General features: G+C 39.9%; 1 protein-coding gene across 4 annotated transcripts in view; it reads right to left on the reverse strand.

Moving 5' to 3' along the window:
- Positions 1-20,000, reverse strand: part of ACTR3B (actin related protein 3B) — a 1,280,959-nt gene that overhangs the window by 801,673 nt on the left and 459,286 nt on the right. For 3 of the 4 annotated variants that reach the window (XM_044066887.1, XM_044066888.1, XR_006364220.1), the window contains exon 3: positions 3,133-3,257. The exons of the other annotated variant lie outside the window; for it this stretch is intronic. In XM_044066887.1, coding sequence (XP_043922822.1) covers positions 3,133-3,257 — 125 coding nt within the window. The remainder of the gene's footprint in view (positions 1-3,132; positions 3,258-20,000) is intronic. 4 annotated transcript variants of the gene reach the window in all.

Below are 20,000 nucleotides of genomic sequence, written 5' to 3' on the forward strand. Positions count from 1 at the left end.
CATTGAAGACTTGTTTGCTAGTGATAGTCAGAGGATTTATGTTCGAGGGTGTCTTCTGAAAGGTATTGAGGGGAAGAAGGGGTGAAACTGGAATTAGATTTATCAACCAGCAGGTTTGCTATATCCTCTGATTCCTTCTAAGTGGTTCCATTTACAATTTGTTCAGCATGCTGTCATGTTACCTTTGAGGTTGTGAACAAAGCTGATGAAGACCTTGTCATTATCTTTTATATTTGAGGATATTTCTGCCTCAAATCTGGCTTTGGTGGGCGTGATAAGATTTCTGAGTTGTTTATTTAGTTTGAGGGGTTTCATACCCTTCTGGGTATTGTAGTTCCTAGCATTGGCCATGGTATTTCTTCCTTGAATTTCTTTTCTTTTCAATAATTTTGTTCAGACTATCACTGGATCATAAGACTAGAAAAAGTCCAAACAAGTGCCTAGAGCATGTGACAGTAAACATTCCCACCAGTTCTGGCGCCTAGGCTAATTTTCTTGCTTTAACCAATTTCCTATAAGCAAAGGCTTGAGATTCGCAGAATGTAAGCAGGGTAGTAAGGATGTAAATTTCAACTGCTTTACTTTTTGCTTGATTGACTCCCTATGGGTACACATCTTCATTAATTGTCAGTGGCAGTATGACTTAGCCCAGCTAAAATGCATTTGCTGTTGGGAATGTAAGCTTTACCATTCCAAAAGGCTTAGTGTGACTGTAGACCATAGGAGTGATCATGCATTGCCAGGTGACCCATGCTGGTGAAAGGGAGGTAGTTGTGGCTCATAGCTTGGATGTTACCTAGAGAGAGCACTATATGTTGTACCTACAGACCACAACACTGAGGAGCATGTGATGCCTAGACCCTGACAGTCCTTTAGTCAGCAACATCACTGGAGGTGTAATGAGCCACTACATGGGTTAGGGGCTGCAAGAGGAAGACGAGTAATCTTGGGGGGTGGTAAACTGATCTGTCCTAGTGTAAATGGAAAGGTATTTTGTTTTTTGACTTATGGAAGATGTACCTTTGGAATGAAAATGTTCATGCATCATGTAATTACTACCCTGGCATATACTTCCAAGTGATCTGCTCAGAGATCAGCAATATAAAGGGGACGTGGCTTGGTCAGCAGTGTTAATGTGGGTGTGGCTTGTTGAGGGGGCAACAGTCTGGGAGTTGTGAGTACAAATTTGAAAATCCTGGCTACACCCCTGATATGAATATGTGCTTGACCATATACTATATATACTGCTGCAAACTACTATCTTTCCATGATAGGCTTTAAAAAAGATAATTAATACCCCCATGGGGTTACTCCCTTACTGCTATTCTTAATATATCATAAATGTACACCATACAAAACTGCTGTACATTGCTGATGCTTACATTCTGCTTACTGTATTCTTTAAACTTGCAATACTGTTCACATTCTGATGTCTGTTAGTGATGCTTATATTCTATTTTTATTGCACTTATACTTGCAACAATGTCTATGTTCTGATATTTGTTTTATTCAGTGTAATTGCCTAACTAGCCTTTTATTCACTGTAATTGCCTAACTAGCCTGGGTCATGTCTGGAAATGGTCCTCCGAGCAGTTCACTTTCCCACTTACCAAAATAAATTATTAAGTAGGTAAAGCACCAGACCCAGATGGGATTTAGGAGAGAAATAGAGAAGCATCTCCTTGCTCTTTCTGAAGAAATGATTTTAGGAATAATGCCCTATTCTGTCTACTCTGTCATTACTTCCTTAATTCTGATAGAGGGAAAAGATCACTGATCACCAGCTAACTATAGATGTGCATTGCTCCTTCATCCAGATCCAAAACTTTTTGCAAGAGTTGTATCCTTATAAAGCTGGTACAGTTGACCTGACATGGTTTTTTAAAAGGCTAATACCAAATGATGCACTTGTTTTTTAAACTACAACGTATTTAAAGCAAGTCCAGCCCTGCATGTGTTCTGTTTGTAGACTTCAATAATACTTTCATTTCTTTGGAGTGTGATTTTTTTTTTTAGATACTCATAGTAGCTTTAGGACTGAGAACATTTTCTTCTATTTTTTATAAGCTTTTATAGGACCAACTTTTAGCTCTAGTGGCCATTATCAAATGTTATATGTACAGAATGCTTATTGCCCCTTTTCTTTGTTCTTGCAGCTGAAACCGAGTGCTTATACTGAGCATTAATATATAATGGGCATTTTAGTATTGGGAGATTGGAAGGCATATTCTAACTGGTTTGCAGATGATTTGGTATTATGCTTAGTTGATTCTGTTAACTCCCTGAATGACATAAAGGGGGTATTCATGCTATTCTCTAGTTTGATGCCCTCAGAATAAACAGAGATATCTATTTTTCTCCCCCTCAGTACAGACTGTGGCTATATCAGACATGTTATACTTTGTCCCCAGCCCCATGTCTTACGGTGATAAAGTCTTGCCTGCTTTCAAGGTGGTACCCATTCAACTAATGGTATGGGCACTAGAAGGACTGGCAGGGGAAGGCGTCTGTGTGTGGACCAAGGTGGTTGATTCAACCTGCAAAACGGGTGGCAACTCAAGCTCGCTGCATTGATGCATCTGCAGAAGAGCAGGTTTATCACCTACAAGGAGTCTAGAGTGCATGCATTGGAGACTTAGCATGTTGTAATAGCGTGCATACACCTGCAAAGATGGCATCCAGTACTATCCATGCCAACTTATGTTTTGATGAAATTTAAATCACTTTTCAGTTAGAACAGTAAAATATAAATGTAATTGTGTTATTGGACTGTTATAGTAACACACATTACTTGTCATTATAGAATGTTGTGGTTTGCAGACAAGTTACTGTGTGTAGCTGATATATGGTTCCATGACAATTTTGCTATAGTCACTACACATATCTTGTCAGCATGTCAGTAAAGGTTTGTTCTGATAAAAAAAAGGTTAACTCACAAAGCAATCAATTGCATACACACAGCATTGATATTAATCCACTGTAATGTAAAAATTCAGAATATACAATTCAGATAACTAGATATCTATTCCTTACCTTTGAGGCATATGTTGGCATGCAGCAGTGATATTAGTCCAGTGTAGTGGAAGTAAATTCAGAATACACAGTTCCAATAACTACCTATGTATTCCTTACCTTTGTGGCATATGTTGGTTTATCAATAGCTTCATCGCCTATGAAAAAGTCTAGATCATCTACACCTCGCATCACCCTTCTCTGGGCTTGATCCCCAACTTTTGCTGACTCTCTGATTGCAATGCCTAAAACAAGTAAAAAGCAAGATGGATGTTAATGCACTATGCTATTTTAGAACAGGTACTCACAGACTGCAGCAAAACCACTTTTAATAAATGTTAAAACTTCTTATATTGTTACCGCTCACACATCAGTATTCAGTAGAATGCATCAAGTAAAGTACAATTATAAGGCTGTTTCCCACATCAAAATGTCATCAATCCAATATATATTAAGCTGTTTTAGGAATGGAATCTCTAAGTCCCAGTATCTGATAATAAATTTTGCGCTTCTTATTACGGGATTGTCCCTGCTTTTTAGATGAGCATGAAAGCATCCATGTAAAATAATGATGCCCCTATCCTTCCAGGTTTCCGAGGTACAACCAACTGAGGATGACTGTTCTCATTTAAATGAAGAGAGAAACCAGAAAGAATGTTAATAATGGGAGCCTGAAGAATATTACAGATTTGCAGTCTGATGGCTGCAGAGCTGTTGAGATTTGCTACAAAATCTTCTACTTCCTTCCATCCTTACTTCTCTTTTAATCTTTCTCTCTCTTTCTTTCTCATATATACTATGAAGTAAGCACTCATTTCATTCTACCATCTGACTTGGGAAAGACTTCTGAGACAACTATTACTTCTTACAAGGAGCTGAAACAAAACTAATTTCATGAATTTTAATCATACTTTGATTTATGAATGGGGTCCATTCCAGCCATGGTATTAGAAACCCAAAACAGAAATTAAACCTGGGGTTGAAATGGGAATTCCAGCATCAAGCTGCAAACAATTTCCTCAGCTCTGCATGTAACTTCAAAAACATCAGAGGATGACAACAATCAGAAAGTACTTAAAGATCACATTACCAGTTTTCCTGGTGATGAAACACTAGGGCAAAATTAAACAGGTAAATCACCAAAAAGGATTCATGCAGACCATCTTACAAAAAGCTTTCTTAATTCTAGAAACCAGGACTAATTTGAAGAGCTTAGAAAATATATGAACTATAAATAAAGGAGTGGCAACACATACATATTAAAAAAAACATTCTTCAGGGAGGCCATTGACAGTATCAGTGCTCTCATGATACAACTTGTTTTACTGTTATATTTTGTCAGCATTCCAGTTGATATTATAATTAAGCATTTTCACTGTAATCATCCCCCCCAAATTAATACTACTATATTAACATTTTTAAAGCATTTTATATGCATTTTCTTTAATAAAATAATACAAATCCAAAACACAAAACAAAGCTCAAACATATACTGCAGCTCAAATAGTATTTTATTTCATTAAAACAATAATACTCTCAAGTCATATGGAACAATTACCCCCAAAATATTAGTAAAATAAATTAAGATGTCTACAGTTTCCTAATGTGTTACACTTCACTAATTTAGGCCAGAATTTTAATGTATACTATCACTTCTGAATCTTAATCTATCTGTACTGATTTATCACTAACTAACTAAAGTTATTAGAATGATAAAAACCTGAAAGAAGAGATAGACAAGTAGTTTTAGTTACTCATTTCCTTGCTACAATTACAATACATCAGAATTGCGGAGTTTGATCACTTTCATTTTCAAGGTGGAAAACGAAAACTCATGTGTTTGGTCAAAATGAAATTATCCATACAAAGGACTCGTATGACTGAGCATCATTTCAAAATTTTTCTAAGGGAACACCATAAAATATGTGTTCTCAGTTTGTGTTTAAATAATTATTATTACAACTCCAAAATATATCATTGTCCTTATTAATTATTTTAATTAACTAATATTCTTTCCAAAAATGAAAAGTAGCATTATCATTTAAATTATTACAATTCCAGAATGAGTTTGAATTGATTACTTTATATCAGTATATGATAGAGGTTTGATAAGTGAGTTATATTTTAGTATTTTTAATATGAATGTATTTATGAATTTTAGTTTTCTCCATATTACACATAATAAATACATTGTATATGCCTTGTCAGTCTTCATTCTTTAGACTATGGCGTGGAATTAGTAAAGCCTACATGACACGCTAAGACCACCTTGTGCTACTCGCGCCACGACGCGCACACTGTAGGGCACCGATTTGTATTCAGTAAGCGGCTCTACATGTTGTGTAGAGCTGTGTGAACCAAGTAAACATTGTGGCATGCTAATTATAGCATAAGCAGCTCAACTGTATGCTAATCTACCAACCCAAGATGGAGGAGCTATTCAACAAGCTATAAAGCAATCGTGTACACTCAGTGTGGGTTTTGGCCTCAAATTCCAAAACTCATTGGAAACAGCCACAATGACTACTCTACAAAGAAAGAAAGTTAGGGACTTCTGCTGCTTTTCTGCATCTGTACGTGCAACAGGCCCAAGTCTATGTTGCTGATGCTGCTGCTGTTAATAGACCTTGGCCAAGAATGAGGAGGGTGTTTAGAACACGTTTAATTTTTCATGGTCTACTGAGAGTAAGGGCAAACTGAGGGGACCAACACCTGTGAAAATTAAGGTATATATAGCACTTAGAATATTAGCTACAGGAACTTTCCAGAGACGAAGAGGGGATATGCTAGGGGTGTCACAGGCACCAGCATCCAGGATCCTGCATCAGTTCCCGAATGCTATGTTACAGCATACCAGTGACTACATGCATTTTCCCTGTACACCTGATGACAGAGCTACAACTATGCAGGATTTCTACCCTGTAGCACACTTCCCTGAAAGGCTGGGTGCCATAGGCTGCATGCACACTGAGATCAAAGCACCACCTGGGGAACAGGGAAGAGTACATAAACAGAAAGGGCTTCCACTCCATTAACTGCCAGGTTGTGTGTAACGCTAAGGGAAACATCCTGAATTTATGTGCTGACAACCCCGGCAGTTACTACGACTTACATATCTGGCACAACTTTCAACAATACCAGAGGTTTTCTTGTGGGGTTATCCCACAAGGTCATTTACTGGGCGATGCAGGTTTTACACCTGAACCATGTCTGATGATGCCCATCAGAAATGCATACCCACCCACTGAAGAACGCTATAATGTGGCGCATGCACAAACAAGAAATATCTCAGACTGTGTGTTTGGGCAGCTGAATAGTCATAGTTTTGGTGCCTTGATACATCAGGGGGAGCCGTGCAGTAAAATCCCTGCACTTGTGCTGAAGTTTACACTGCCTGTGCGATCCTTCTATCCTGAGAAAACAGTTTCAACAGGAACACCAAGCAGAAGGGGCACATATCCCACTACCAATGGCAAGGTCAACACAGTCACACACAGGTGAGGAGTCAGAAGGAGAACAACCAGCCGCTGTGTATGTTGGTAGATGTAGGCATGCACAATATGTCCCTGCCCCGGCCAACAGGCAACGGGTAGCACATATGCTCACCACTTAAGGGGTTACAACTTTCATTCTATGCACATACATACAGTGAAACTGATGCAAAGCAATGTTCACAACCTTTACTTACCTATGTAATGACTGTACTGCTAGCATCACACAGAATTAGCCACAAATTAAAACACTTGTAACTGCAGGACTATCAAAGTAAGTGGTGAGGGTTGGGAGGGTGGCCTAATGGTTAAGGTGTTTGCCTTACAAACACAAGGTGTAGGGTTTGAGTCTCACAAGGGATAATTGGCTAGGTTTAAAATGGCTCACAAGGGCAGTTAGCTTAGTACTAATCTATGAACCTATGAACCTGGAATAAAAAACTAATGGCTAAGAACACAAATGATTGGAAAATCCTTGCAAATTTTTATTTGCTAATACACCTAAGTGGAAGGTGTGTGAGTGTTACAGCAATGACATCAATATATGACAGGACTGACTTATGTTAATAGATGTGTGCTTTTTATCAACTAACAGGCGTCATGCATCAAAGATACACACAAAATAAACCCGTAAGAAGGCAGTACAACTTTCAAAACAGCATCACAATCAAATATAACTTATCATTCAGTCAGCTATGCACCCTGTGTGTCATACAAAAGACATTTATGTGTCCCTGAATCCAAAAATCAAGGAGATGACACAGTTATCATTTGCACAGGGTGTTGTTTGGGAGGGGGCAGGAGGCCAAAGCTGACACAAAAGGTAGTGAGTTTGTGTGAGTAGGAAAGATGGGCAGGCAGAAATTTAGATAATTTATCAAATGGCCAATGAGATAGAATGAGCTGCTAACCTAAAAAATGACTCGTGTACATGTTCTCTGTGTGTGTGTGTGTGTGTCTGTATGGGCACTTGAGGTAAAACGTGTGTGTGAGTGTCTGAAAGAACACAGCCAAGATCTGCGCTAGCCCTACATCCTGGCATGTCAGACAGGTGAGAGCTGTGCATGGTACAGGTAACAGTTCATCGTCATTGCCCCAGACCACGAGAACTATCTCTACCAGGAGTTGCACTGGCACGTCCATGCCTATGGTTAGATGTGCTGCTGCTACTTGGACATGACTGATGTTTGCTAGACTAGGTCTCCTCACAAGTACGCCCAGGATCATGACCCCATGGCCTACCATACCTGGGTGGGGAAACCTCAACCAGTGATGGAGCAGTGGAAGTAGAGTCACTATGACAGCCTGATCAGGCACAGCCATGTTGGCTAACAGCAGATGACACTGCTGACCTACATCCAAGTAGATGCTGTCCCCCTCCCAAGTGGGTGCTCCATCAGAGGCACTGCCCATTCCATCATGTCATTCATCCAATCCACTGACTTGACCACATGGCAAAGGCATTCATGCATATCAGCCTGTGCCATATCAAAGTCAAAGGAAACTTTATTATCAATCAGATATACACAGCAGTGCAAGCTGAATGAAATTACATTGCTTTGTTCCCCATGCAAGACATAACAATGAACATATAGTTTGAATCTGCACATTTACAATGCTAAGCCTGTCCTCAGGGTACCTAGTAGAATGTGCCTGCACCTCCATGATGGCTCTAAATATATGTCGAGTGCCAAGTAGTGACACACCAGGATCAGGTGAAGGGTGAAAAGCAGACCTCCACCGAGCACCCCTAACAACCCTCCTGTACGGCACCTTGCCCGCATTTTGGCTACAGCCAAAGTCAACTGAGACTGAAGCTGCTGTAACCACACTACCCTGATCAAGTGTGTCACCCTCCACCTGTCCAATATCTGAGAGCTCAGTGGAATAGATATGCATAGGCCTACTGACTGTGTCTGAGAGAAATACAGGGGATGGCTGAGTGTCTGCCTCAGTGTCAGACTCAACGTCTGCAACCCCCCCCCCAACTGTGCCTCTGTTTGGCCACCATCATCATCAGAGTCTACAGGTACTCTGACATCAGGTGGTAGAAGTCCCACACTTCCACTGTCAGGATCACCTGTAACAGGAAATAAATTAATACTACACTAAATTATTTAAAACAATTTATACGATAACAAACTAACACTGGTTCTCTTGCAAATGGTACAGCAATAGACAACACTTATTACATCCACCCCTCACATACAGAGAAATGAACATATTTGACAAACGGTCATCAATAATCCACACAAAATGTTTTGCTTACCATGTGCAGATGACTCCACAATTGGTAGGGAAGATGGCCCTGGAAGAAATGAAGCAAGGTAAGATGCCAATTTAACATCACAATTGGAATAGCACATGGGAACAATGAATACACAATTGCCTTTATGTCTGTTAAGAATAGTTTTAACTGAAACTTGGCTGAAACGTCCACCCACAGCCCATGTGTAATGAACAAGTGTGTCATATAAGTCTATTAATTTACCAGTAGGTTAATGAAAAAAAATTTACAGGAACTATTACTTAAAAGTTAATATATTTTACTATGCAAGCAAATCTAAAACTTGCCATATGTCAGCTTACCTGGAAGCTCCTCCTGGCCATAGTTGTCCTCCCTGACACATCAGCACCAACATTAATCATATGTTGGTGTTCACTTCCCACTGAGCTCTCTGGATCTCTGACAGTGGACAGGAACGTTTCATTTGGTGTCAGTGGGGACTCGGTAGCAGACTCCCCTCTGTAGCCAGCTATTCACGGGCAACAGCAGCTGCTCTTCTTCGGCCTAATGAAATCATATCAGTGGCCCTATGACACACCTGATCATAAGTCCTGATGTGACCCCCTACTGCATTAACATATTTCACTAACTGATTCCAAATCTGCATTCTGGCAGGCATATCCCCACATCCTCTCTCAAGCAGAAAGGTGCCATGGTGCTGAACGCCTCCACTGTTACATCGTTTTTAGAGTCACTAAAAGGGGGTTACATGGATTTGTATGCTTGGGTGCCATAATCCTATGTGACATAAAACAGAGAAGGATACAACCCATAAATATCATCTAACTTGTTTCCTGCTTATATACACATCTTTTTCAGCATTATGCACTGGAAACATACATTTCAATTATTAAAACTGAGGGTTATGAGGCTGTACCACATCACACTCATACACAAAGCAATGTTTGGTCCAAACTAAGGAATATCACTTTAGTAATGTATTTTTCTCATTGGAATAACAGGATGACTACATATTTTCAATTTTTATTTGCTGTTATTTACACTGTCTCACTATCTTAAGTTTCTGGACCTTTTCTCCCCGGGTCTCCGCTGAAAATGGGCAACTGACCCAGTCGGATATTACCTGATAATCAAATGTAAAATAAAATAAATAAATAAATAAAAGCACTTGAAATATATTTTTGTTGTGGCAACACACAAAGGGTAGGGGTTTCCCCTACCCCAAAAACAACATACAAATGAAGGTGTTTACAAACCAAGGAATACCACATAATTCAATTGGTATATATGCTTTCAACACACTTCAAACAATGTGTACACATTTACAACTGAATAGTCAATTTATGATTGCCAGTCACCTCTCAATGTGCCCACCACTCCCATATAGGGGTTCACAGCCCACCTCAGAAGTATAACACCTGTGCCACTGGCACATACATTCCGATTTCTCAGCAATAACACAGAAGATTGTAAAATACAATTTTAACAATAATACTTATGATGAAAATAAATAACCTGTGTATCTGAGAAATGTAATTGCCTGCCAAAAATGCCTATGTGAAGTGCAAGAAGTGTATAAGATAAAAGTTCCATTTTCTCCTGGATATATAAATACATTTGTAAGATGTTACAAAATCTAGTACTGGCATAATACAAGCATATGTTATAAAAAATGGAAGGCTTCTCTGCAGATAAATCACCTTCTGCTTTGTCCAAATACACAGATCTCCACACCTTCAACTTCCCTAGCTACATGGTTAACTTTTTATATTGTAGATCCAGGCCTCTGACACAGTAAGGATGCAAATTAGGTGTGAACTCATTAGAACTGCTTAATACCAAACATTTTTACTTTGTGTTGCAGATGTAACATAGTGCAGGCTCTACAACACTGTTAGTTGCTAATGGCTTGCAACTGTTTGTATTTGTGCAGTGGGAGGATGACGGAAGGCATAACAGCAATTCAGACTACCTTACCTGCAATGGGTGTGTCACCCAGGATACATTTACAAAGTGTAGAAGTAATTTAGCAAAGCATTTAAATGGAAGTAAACAGCACACATTTATCATAATTGTTCACTAATAGCCAAACCCTCCTGCCTTTGCTGAATATTGTTTTCACTGTCATGTATTTTTATCATATATTTAAAGGACAATTATATAAAATGCACTATAGACTGCCATAGACACATGATGGTCAAAGGCTAGATTAGCATCTATGTGTGTCCCCAGCTGCAAGGTTGACTCTTAGGGGTGTGTTGTCAATATGATAGTTACCAGGGCTGTCTGTCTTCCCAATGGATACTATTATGCATTTCTTGACAATAAGTTTTATTCTATTACCCTGACTCCAGTTATTTGTCTGTGCCAGCCCTTCTTGGAGAATATTAGTGTCAGTGGGAGTTTCTATGACTGCCCCTAATTTGCAATCATCTGCAAATTTGGTCAGCCAGAGGCCCTTTACATTGGCCTTGACTTGATGCCAAAAAGGAGAAATCCTAGGGCTGATCCCTGAGGGCCTCAGCTGATGACTGGTCTCTTTGTAAAGGTGGACTCCCAAGTTCTAACTTCCTGGGTCCTGTCTATAAGCCAGCTGGCTATCACTGGGTAACATATGGGTTTATACCAAACATCTTGAGTCTATTGAAAACGCACAAGTGGGTATTGTGTCAAATGCATTGGCCAGGACAAGGTACATAGTATGAACCATCTTGCCCTTGTCCATTGTTTTGTTTACCTTCTCAAAGAAGTCCACCAGGATGAGTAGGCATGGCCTGCTCTTAAAGAAACCAAACTGGGTTGGGTCCAGTGTCTGGAGATTTCCTATGTCACGACTGATCATTTCCATTATAATCCTTTCCATGGCTTTGCATTCAAGACTAGTGAGACTTATGGGGCTGTAGTTTCTAGGGTCTGTAGATGGCCTGCCTTTCGGCAGAAGGAAGACTGTCATTGTTCTTGATGCCTGTTTGGAGGCTACAGTTAAGTAGTGATTCCAGATGATCTGACAGGTCATGTTTCAAGCTACTTGGAAAGCAGCCTGTGATATTATCGGGGCCCATCAATGCAAGGTTCCTGGCCTTAGAGAGAGCATTGAGGACCTGTTCCCTAGTGATAGTTGGGGGGTTATGCTTGATGATATTTCCAGAGGGAAGGCTGAGGCAAAGAGAGATGTAAAGGTACACCTGAATTTGTCTTCCCAGTAGGTTTGCCATATCTTCTGGCTCAGTACAAGTGGCTCAATTAACAATGAGCTCTGAACAAAATTGTGTATTGCCTTTGAGGTTGCAGACATAGCTACAGAATGACTTTTGGTTGCCCTTAGTCTAGGAGGCCAACTTTACCTCAAATTTGGCTTTGGCAGACTTTATTTGTCCTCTGAATTATTTGTTTAGTTTGATAACAGCACTTTTATCATGTTGTGTGCTATACCTTTTAATTTTTGCCAGTTTTTTTAATTTCCTTTCTTCTGTTTTACAGCCTATTGATGTTGTGATTCCACCGTTGATGCTTGTCTTTGATTTGTGCAAGCTGTTGGACTGCAGACTGGAAATACTGTAGAACAGATATTCAGAATCCTCTTGCCAAGCAATTATTACCTAGCATGCACTGCTCTGCACTATATGGAAATTTAATGGCTAATATTATTCTGCTACATTCCAAACACAAATTTCTGCAGTCATTACCATGTCACAACCAGGTCACTCTCAGATATGAGGGTCAAGTTCCTTTCCACTGATGTGAACATTAGGAACTCCTGCACTGCTGTGACCTTCTTCTGTGTTGATGGACCACCTCCTGTGTTGGACTTGTCACTGGTCTTGGCATGCAATATAACAGGGGTTAATCTTATCCAAACCTGATGCAGAGTCCACCAGTGGCCATGCAAACCACTGATGTCCTGTAGCACTCCTGCCACTCGTCCTCCAAAAAAGTAACTTGTAGTACATGACACAGATAAAGCTGATGTACTGCAAATAATTATGATTAGATCCCCAATCATAACCCTCTATTGTGGATGCCAAAATTCACAGTCTTGTGATCTTCTTGGCATTTTTGTCTCAAGCACATAATAAACTGCTTATGATTAGAGACGCAGTCATAATCCTTTATACATCATGCTTTGGTATGATAAGAAAACATAGGCTTCAAATGCACACATGTTGCTACAAATACTATTCAGTATAAATGAAAGTATGCTTTACAATTACAATATGAAGGTAAATGAAAAACCTAAATACAGATAAATGTACAATGGTTAAGTACATTATACATTTATCTGTATGTGTGACTTATAGCATTAACACGAATTTTTAGTTAACTAAAATGTTGATGAACATTTCCACTTAAATTTCACTTAAATACTAAGTGTTTTATCTCAATAAGTATTGTATCCTGAAAGCTGTCTGTTGGTTATATAGAATGCACCAGGTCTGTATGTAGCTCTAGTGCAGACGTTTACAGTGATGCTCCTTAGAGGAACTTCATTGCTTGGAGGGCTATTCCAGTGCCATTTACAAATGATACATTTCTCCAAATGAAATAACACCATGTTAACCAAAGCTCTGTCATGTCTTTGTCATTTTAACCTATATCAGAGGCATCAATAGTAACAGTTTCACTTCTGAAGCTCCTCTAGTGAAAAACAGAAAAATAAGGAATGAAAACAAAATGGACACTTTGTTTTGTTGGTTAGAATAAGTAACAGGGGACTATCTGGAATCTGATCAAACATGTGACGGGTAGGTTTCTGATTTACTCTGTCCTATGTAGAATACCCCTGACCAATAGCATAGAGGTTAAGGTGCAGGATTACCAACTTGTAAACCTGGGTTCAGATCCTGGTTGTGGAGCAACTGGGGAATAGCAGCAGATGTGTGGAAGAAAGGTCTGGCAATCTACTTCCATAATATGCCAGAAGAATTCTATGGGGCCTACCCATAGAGTTGTCATAAGTCGATTTTGGTAGAATGAGTTCTCTTGAAAATACTAATGATGATGATGATAGCAAGTGCACATGGAAGTTATGTGCCATTTCAGCAGTAAATTCCAGAATTCAGCTGCAAAATAATCATGGCTGATCTGTGAAGCAAGCAACATAACTGAAATTTTTGCCCACTCTTGTCTTCTGCACATAACCAGATTTTTAGTCACTAGTAATTTAAAGGGTTCATGTTTATGTGTTTTAAAAATCAAGGTCATAGGTCAAGCAAAGCAGCAAAATTATATAGAACAATAGCTGACATCAGTGATAACAATGCTAATAACTCTGACAGTGGAGAAGTCTCTACGCTATGATGTGAAGGTTATATGTTTTGTTTATAAATTTTACAAAACTCAACATTCACTGTTCTTTTCGTAACATAAAATCTATTTAAAGACATGGAATGGAATGAATCGGCAACAGTCCCTTTTTCCCATTTTTGCACATCAGGTTGGGGTGTTACATCAAAAGTGACCATTACCTATAGCCAATGTAACGGATTCTACCACTAAAAATGTGTTTGTGAAGAACAGTTTTGCCCTTCATACTTTGCTAATAGTAGTTAAAGTTCTAACAATATGAATATTTGTAACAAGAATTTATAATTTGTCAAAAAGCTCACAAAAGTGTAAGAATACAATCCTTCAGAGCTCTTGCTGAGACAGAAAGTTAAGAAGTCATGGAGTGAATAGATGACAGTGGTAGAAGAAAGCAAACCAACTGCATGAGAACGTCAATCAATCAAGCAAGCATTTAATAGGGTATATATGACTCTTGGACATATCTTGATGCAGTAAATCTTGTCTTGATAAACCAAACCAAACCAAACAAAACTGTACAGACTAAAAAAACTTGTATGTGGTGCTGATCATACCTGTGTACCTTTGAGAAGTAATCACTGGTTACAGGACAAGAAGGAGCACTGTTGTCGAACACTAGGGCAGCTTGGAAACTCTTTTTCCAGCACTTCAACGAGAATCTGCTGAGGATGCATCAATGGCCTTTGTCCTGGGAAGGCTAAGCATCCTTTCTCCTTTCTTTTCTGATTTACCACCACAAAAACACTGCCATTGCTATTCAGCTTGGTGTAAGATATTACCACCATCATAAAATACTGACAGGAGAAATATATTCAAAAATAAAAATAATGTCCTACACTGCAGCCAAACCTTACATGCTGAAGAGGAAGTTTATCATGCTGAAGTTCCTACTTATTATAATGCTAAAATTCCTAAGCACTACAAAAAAACTATAAATGTAAACAGTGTTATGCAGGAGGTATGAATCAAAATAAAAAACAACAGGAATATACATTAAATTTGGAGTGGACAGTTATTATGAACAGACAGCCATATATATTATTTTAGAAAATAAAATCTGAAAAACAGGCTGGTGCAACAATTAACACAATGGCCCAAAACATGGTTGCAAATGAAAGTCACAGTGTTAAAATGATAATTAAATGAAGTCAAGTACCTGGTTTTTAAAAGACTATAAAAGAAGGCTGGTGAGACATGAGCAGCATGCAGAAAAAATGAAGCTATGTACTAACCATAATGTTCCATCTGTGTTTTCCATTTTTATTCTTCCTCAACCATTGGGTTTGGATTCGAACCTTGGATCCAACTCGGCCATTACTATAGCTCGTGGCCAACTGAAACAATCGAGGTCCTCCCTACCCATAATGCACCAAACCCTAACATACCTCAAATAGTTTTTGCAAGATGGCATAAATACTAGATATTAGAATATTGTTCCTCGTAAAGGAAACAATATCTGTAGCTCCATACAAGACACTGTGGTGTCTTACTAGCATCTCACTCTTCCAGAGGTCCATGAAGACAAAGGTTGGGGGGTGGTCGATGGGAAGCTGAGGAAGATTGAAAATGGACAACACAGATAAGTAAGTACATAACTTCTTTATCTGACGTTGTCAATTTTCATTCATTCCATTCCTCAACCATTGGAACAGAGTCCCTAGCTACCTAATATCCCAGGTAGACTCTAAGGAAAGATGTTCCTTGAGCATGGTTGAACCAAAGTCTGCTCTGCCCCTTGAGACCAGATCCAATTCATTATGAGTAAAAAATGTATGAGGATTAGCCCACATAGCAGCTGCGCATATGTCATCCATGGAGTGACTGGATAAAAATACTGACTAGGTTGCCATAGATCTACTAGAATGAGCTCTTAAAAGTTTTGGTAATTAAATGCCTGATTTATTATGCCAATGTTACTTTTGTTACAGATTTGCCCAATATGTTATCTGCAAGGGCTATAAATAACTGATCAGATTTCCTAATGCCTTTTGTTCTATGTAAGTAGAAACTCGACTGTCTATGAACATCCAGCAAATGTAACATAAATTCACCTTTGTTTTTGAATTTTGGAAAGAAAACATCAACGTTAATAGATTAACATCCAAGTTAATTGATACTGAATTCTGACACCACCTTAGGAAGGAAGGGTTAGTTCTTAATGGCACCCTATCCTTATAGAAAATCAAATAAGGAGGTTTAGAGGATAAAGCTTGGAGTTCTGAAATTCTCCTAGCAGAGGTGATAGTCACTAAAAATATTGTCTTCCAAGTCAGAAATTTAAGATCACATTTTCTTGCTGGTTCAAAGCGGGGATGGATTAAGCCCTGCAATCGAAGATTCAAATCTCATGGAGGAGTAGGGTCTTTATAAAGTGGCCATAGTAAAATAGTACCCTTTAAGAAAGCTTTGCATATCTTAGTAGAGGCCATAGAAGAATTGCCAACTCCTACATGAAAGTTAGAGATTGCTGCCAATTGAATTTTAACAGTAGAGGAAGTAGCCCCCTCATTAAAAAATTTTGCAAAAAACTCTAGTACATTTTGTGTATGGGCTGAAGAAGGATCAATATTTTTTTGATGTGCCCAACAAACAAACCTCTTCTTGTAGATTTTCCTAGTAGAAGCTTTAGGGGAAGACAAAAGTATACGACAGACAGGAGACAACAGCATAGGTGATATGGCTATTAATGGAAGTGGAGAAACCACACTGTTAGCGTGTGGTTTGAGAAATCCAGATGAATCATTTCTGTCATGTGAGTCTGGAATAGTATCCAGAATCTAAAGTGAGTAAAGAAGATGAGGCCAAAGGAAGTGGAACCAAACCTGTCATGGGCAGTAAGGTGCAAAGAGATTACTCTGCTCTTCAACCTTGCAGCTTTCTGTAGAAACTTGGGAACCAAGGGAGTTGGTGGATAAGCATAGAGAAGACCAGAGAGCCAATTGTGGAGCACAGCATCTCTCTATAATTCCCCCATTGGGGGGATTAGGGCAAAAATGCTACTCCACTTGCTGTTTAGGGGAGATGCAAAAAGATCACAGCAAGGTGGGCCCCATTGATGGAAAATCACTTCTGTCACTTTTTTGTTGACAGACCACTCATGAGGTGGTAGAATGGACCTGCACAATTTGTCTGCTATCATGCTGAACTTCCCCAGAATGTGCATTGCTATCAGAAAGCGGTTGGATGAGATCGCCCACTGCCACAATCTGAGAGCTTCTCAATATAAGAGATAAGACCTAGCTCCTCCTTGTTTGTTGATGTAGCAAACTACTTAAATATTGTCCATTTGGGTCGCAACTGTGCCCAGAGGTACAGCATCCTGAAAGGCTTGCAGCACTAAAAGCACTGCTATCATCTCCAGGACATTTATATGCAAATTGGCCTCTTCCAGGGACCAAGTGCCTTGGACTGTTTTTGCCTGGAAGTGCCCCACCCCAATCTGGGATGTGTCCATGGTTACTATGTCCTTGAGTTGAGGGAAAATGAGCGGATGGCCTTGTAAAAGTTGATCTGACCATATCCACCACCAAGGGTACTTCATGCATGGCTGTGTAATCCTTATTTGAACTGACATCCATTGATAAAGACATCATCATTGGGAAGCTAGTATCCACTGAAAAATTCTCATATGATATCTCACCAGGGGAAGAAGAATTTTTGTAGCTGACATTGACCCTAAGGCTTGAAGAAACAATCAGGCTGAAATTTTGGCTTTGTGAATAATTGTTGCAACCTGGAATCTTAACGTTTGTATTCTGTTTGGGGGAAGTGGACTGTCACAGATACTGTATTGAATTTTGATCCTATGAATTCCAGTGTTTGAGATGGTTGCAACTGAGATTTGTTGTAATTTACTGTAATTCCCAGAAGGGAACAAGTCTGGAGTATCTGATCTCTTGCTAATGTAAGTAGCTGCCTGGTCAGAGCAGTAATGAGCCAGTCATCTAAATACAGAAACACAGTAAATCCCTGCAGTCTCAAGTGAGATGCCACCACTGCCATGCATTTGGTGAACACCCTGGGGGCTGTGGTGGGACCAAAGGGCAGGGCTCAGAACTGGTGATGACTGGCTCCCAGCCAGAAGCATAAGTACCTTCTGGACTCCCTGTTCATTTTTATGTGACAGTACACATCTTGAAGGTCTATTGAGCAGATCCACTTGTCCTTGCCTAGAAACAGCAGGATGGACTGAACCATGGCCATCTAAAACTTTGAGTTTTGAACTGACTTCTTCAAGTTGCTGAGATCCAGAATTGGTCTCCAGTCCCCTGTTTTCATTAGCACTATAAGTTCTGGATTCTATCTGGTCTGGTGGGACCTCTTAGATGACTCTTTTTTTCTAACAACTTTTGTATTTCTAGTAATGCTACTTTCCTCTGACTGGGTGGAACATCAGGAAACTTTTGTGAGAACAGAGGTGCAAGGGAAAAGGGAATTATATAGCCTCTGGAAATCATCCTCTGCACCCAAGTGTCTTTTGTGATATTTAGATAGGCTCTCTTGTGCAAGGATAAATGACCCCCGACTGCCTCCGGAGGGAAACAATTGGGCCTCCTTTCAGGAGCTATGATAAGGTCTGTCAGAATGTATCTCTAGACCCTTGATTTTGTAAGCCATTTCTGCCATGTGGGCAGCTTCTTCTATTAGTATTCCCCCCTCTGCTTCTGGTGGAACTTTCTCCATGTGTGTCTTGGAAAGGACCCTGAGATTTTTTGAACCACATTTTTTGTCTCCCTTGTTGATAACTCGAGAAGAGGGGTAAAAAATGTACTCTTACAGCAGAGATAGTAATTCCATCTTTTCCACACTTGGAGAGTGTGTCCAGTCATTTCATCTTTTCCACACTTGGAGAGTGTGTCCTTCACCTTGGAGCCAGATAAAAAAGATCAGTTAAAGAAAGCAATGACAAAAGAAGTGCACCCAGCCTTGTCTCCTTATTGAGATGCCTGAACTCGCTGTCCTTGAGGTACCCTCAGCTTCATAAGATGGACTGAAGGGTTGCCAACTGTGAGGCTACTGAAGCTTGACTCTCTGTAGTAGTGGGTCCTGAAAGAGTATTTGATAGATCCTTTATCAAATCTCTTTGCAACCAAGTGAAATGTGCCAAACAGTTCAGCGACCTAACAGCAAAGGTCACTGAAGTACAGGCATGCTTCCCATACCTGTCCAAAGCCCTGGACTCTCTATTTGGGGGATGGACAGTGGAGCTTTGTTCTGCAGGTTCCTTCTTCATGGCTGCTGCTACAACCATGGCATCCACTAATACTCCTTTATCCAGTATTCCCTTCCTGTCGGAGGTGCCAGAATTTGGTCTGGTTTCTTGGAGATAGGTTCAACCATATCAGGTTCCTTCCACATCCACTGAGAGATCAAATCAATGAGGTCATCAGAAGGTGGAGTCACCCAGGAGATAGATGGGTCAGATCCAAACTCCTCCAGAAACACTGATTCATTTGAAGAAGGATTTTGGGAGGACCAATCACTATATTGCTTCCGAATCTCAAGAATGTCTCCAAATGGGACATCTTCAGGTGGCAATCTGCGGGATCCTTCCTTTTCTTCAAAATCAGTGTTTTCTGTGATAGATTCATGTAGGGAATCTAAGTGCCTCCTTTTGCACTTTCTCTTCCAGGGAACATCCTTGGTGGGATATGCCAGGGAAGTGTCGGAAGAGATGGCAATACCCTGCTGGGTAGTCTGAAGGGTTTGGATTGGCTGCCCCTGTGGTGTCAAATGTCGAGACTCACAAGGCAGAAACACATGAGATGCAGATGGTCCATCTGTCCTGCAGAAGCAGAGAACACTCTCTCCACTAGTCCTGGGAGAAGGAAGCTGAAGGAGCTGAGAAGACATGCTTCTGCTCCATCGGCTCCATCTGCTCCAATGGCAACCTACCTAAGGCAGAGATCTGAGCCGAGTTGTCCAGGGCTGAGGCTCCAAGGGGC

This window comes from Protopterus annectens, chromosome 3.part1, assembly GCF_019279795.1.
Source record: "Protopterus annectens isolate FY-2018-M chromosome 3.part1, PAN1.0, whole genome shotgun sequence".
In the NCBI taxonomy this organism is placed as follows: domain Eukaryota; kingdom Metazoa; phylum Chordata; order Ceratodontiformes; family Protopteridae; genus Protopterus; species Protopterus annectens.